This window comes from Tupaia chinensis, unplaced genomic scaffold (genome assembly GCF_000334495.1).
Source record: "Tupaia chinensis unplaced genomic scaffold, TupChi_1.0 Scaffold000706_1, whole genome shotgun sequence".
In the NCBI taxonomy this organism is placed as follows: Eukaryota; Metazoa; Chordata; class Mammalia; order Scandentia; family Tupaiidae; genus Tupaia; species Tupaia belangeri.
The window spans coordinates 5,989,034-5,991,021 of record NW_006160229.1 but is presented as its reverse complement, the minus strand read 5'-3'; the positions used below and the strand labels follow the sequence as shown (position 1 = coordinate 5,991,021).

At 41.4% G+C, this 1,988-nt stretch overlaps 1 protein-coding gene across 1 annotated transcript in view; it reads left to right on the top strand.

Moving 5' to 3' along the window:
* The window catches only part of SLC9A6 (solute carrier family 9 member A6), a gene marked incomplete at its 5' end in the record, with an annotated part of 89,129 nt that overhangs the window by 82,315 nt on the left and 4,826 nt on the right, over positions 1-1,988 (top strand). The window contains one exon of the mRNA XM_027776671.1: positions 1,227-1,332. Coding sequence (XP_027632472.1) covers positions 1,227-1,332 — 106 coding nt within the window. The remainder of the gene's footprint in view (positions 1-1,226; positions 1,333-1,988) is intronic.

The following is a 1,988-nucleotide window of genomic DNA, read 5'->3' as shown; positions in this document are numbered from 1 at the left end:
GGCTTAAAACTCACGCCGGGTGCGTGTGCGTGCATGCCCAAGATCCCGAGAGGAGAATGGAGGAGAAGGGATTGTGGTGTGGCCATCCCCCATGGGGGGTGATTTCTCGCTTTCTATCTCTTTGTCTCTCTCTGTCTGGCGAGTGCACTTACCCTATAGCGAAAAACCTCTCCAAAAAAAAAAAAAAGAAAAAAGAAAGTGGGTAATATAGTATATGTGTCTTTGTTCATTTCTCTTATTTCTAGTGATTCCCTCGTTTTTCTTGTATCATGTTATATCTATTTTTACTCTTTGGAAAATAAATGAATAAATAAATATCTATGGTAGTGGGAACCAGCAGTTAGCATAATGGCTATGTTGCTGGACTCCCACGTAGTCAACCACGGTTCATGTCCCGGACCCAGTGGCTTAAAACTCACACCAGGCGCGTGTGCGTGCGTGCCCAAGATCCCGAGAGGAGAATGGAGGAGAAGGAATTGCTGCGTGACCATCCCCCCTGCGGGGTGATTTCTCGCTTTCTGTCTCTATGTCTCTCTCTGTCTGTCTGGCAAGTGCACGCGCCCTATAGCGAAAATCTCTCAAAAAAATATATATCTATGGTAGAGTAACTCATGATACGTAATTTTTAAAAACATGGTAAGAATTAACTTTACTTTCCTCCTTATAGCTTTACGGGAAAAGACAGAACCAGATACTGAGGTTTCAACTTAAAGCATTCAAGGCGCCAGCCAAAGCCACCCTAAATGATTAAGATAATTTTTTATTACTGAATTAACATACTAGTGGAATTATTTATCTCTACTCTGACTGTTATCATTCTTTACTTTCTCCCTTATCTCCTTCAGTGCTTAAATTACAGTAATTTTTGTGTTCCTTTTGGGTTTAGTAAAATCAGAAAACCAATGTGCTGTAGTAGAAAGGACACAGATTTGAAATCAAACCAAACTGGGTTAGTGGATCAAGTCCCCATATACTTAATTGTGTAACTCTAGGCAGGTCAGTGACCTCTCTGAACCTCAGCTCCCATACCTGTGAAGTAGAGATGAGAATAACATCTCTCTCTGTGCTATCTCACTGCCATAATGAATGAGGAAATGGGACCACACGTGGGAAGGTGCTCTGCTATGCTCTGAGGAAGTTGGCACACGGGATGGTGATTATCACCAAATGAGTTGTTCTTTGAAGTTTGTGAAGCAGGGACAGCAGCTCTTCCTTAACCAGCACAGCTATCTGAAGCCTCTGCTGACCCACAGTGGACCTCCTCTGACCACCACCCTCCCTGCTTGCTGTGGACCCATCGCCAGGTGCCTAACCAGCCCCCAGGCTTACGAAGTAAGTTGGTTTATTCCAAACTAAATTCCTCAGTACATAAAACTTATCTGCTGTGTGGATGGGTTGCTGCTTTCATTTGGTCTTATTTTGGTTTGAGTTTGTGCTTTTGAGGTGTAAAATGCATAAGAGGGAATTTAAGCATATTTAGCTCAACCAGAAAATACACTTAAGTCTATAAATACAATTCATAGTCTTTGAAATATTTAAAAACAGAGAATCATATCTCCTCTTACTGTAGTGTTGATTCCTGTAGGTGACTTAAGTCCTTCTGTCCCTGGGCTTGTTTTCATCCAGTTGCAGTTGTAGCATGTGGCCTGAGCTCAGTACGAAATGTGTATGTTACTAGCTACAAGCGAGGGTTGTTGCAGTTAAACTGAGAGGATGAGAAAACAATTTTTGATACCCCTAAAGTGTAAAACATTTGGTAACTTTTGTAATTTCATGCCTGTGAGCTCGTAGCTATCAGGACAGTTTATCTGCCCCTGTTCACACTGCTGGAAGGCATGAGCATATTTGGATAGAATTGAGATTCTGTGTTTTTTCTGGCTACCAACATGTGATTGGTGATTTAGTAAATAGTGCTGCTGAGAACAAAATTACAGCCATGCTAACCAGCCTTTATTTGTAACGTTTTTCCTTCTAATGTTTTTTTTTTT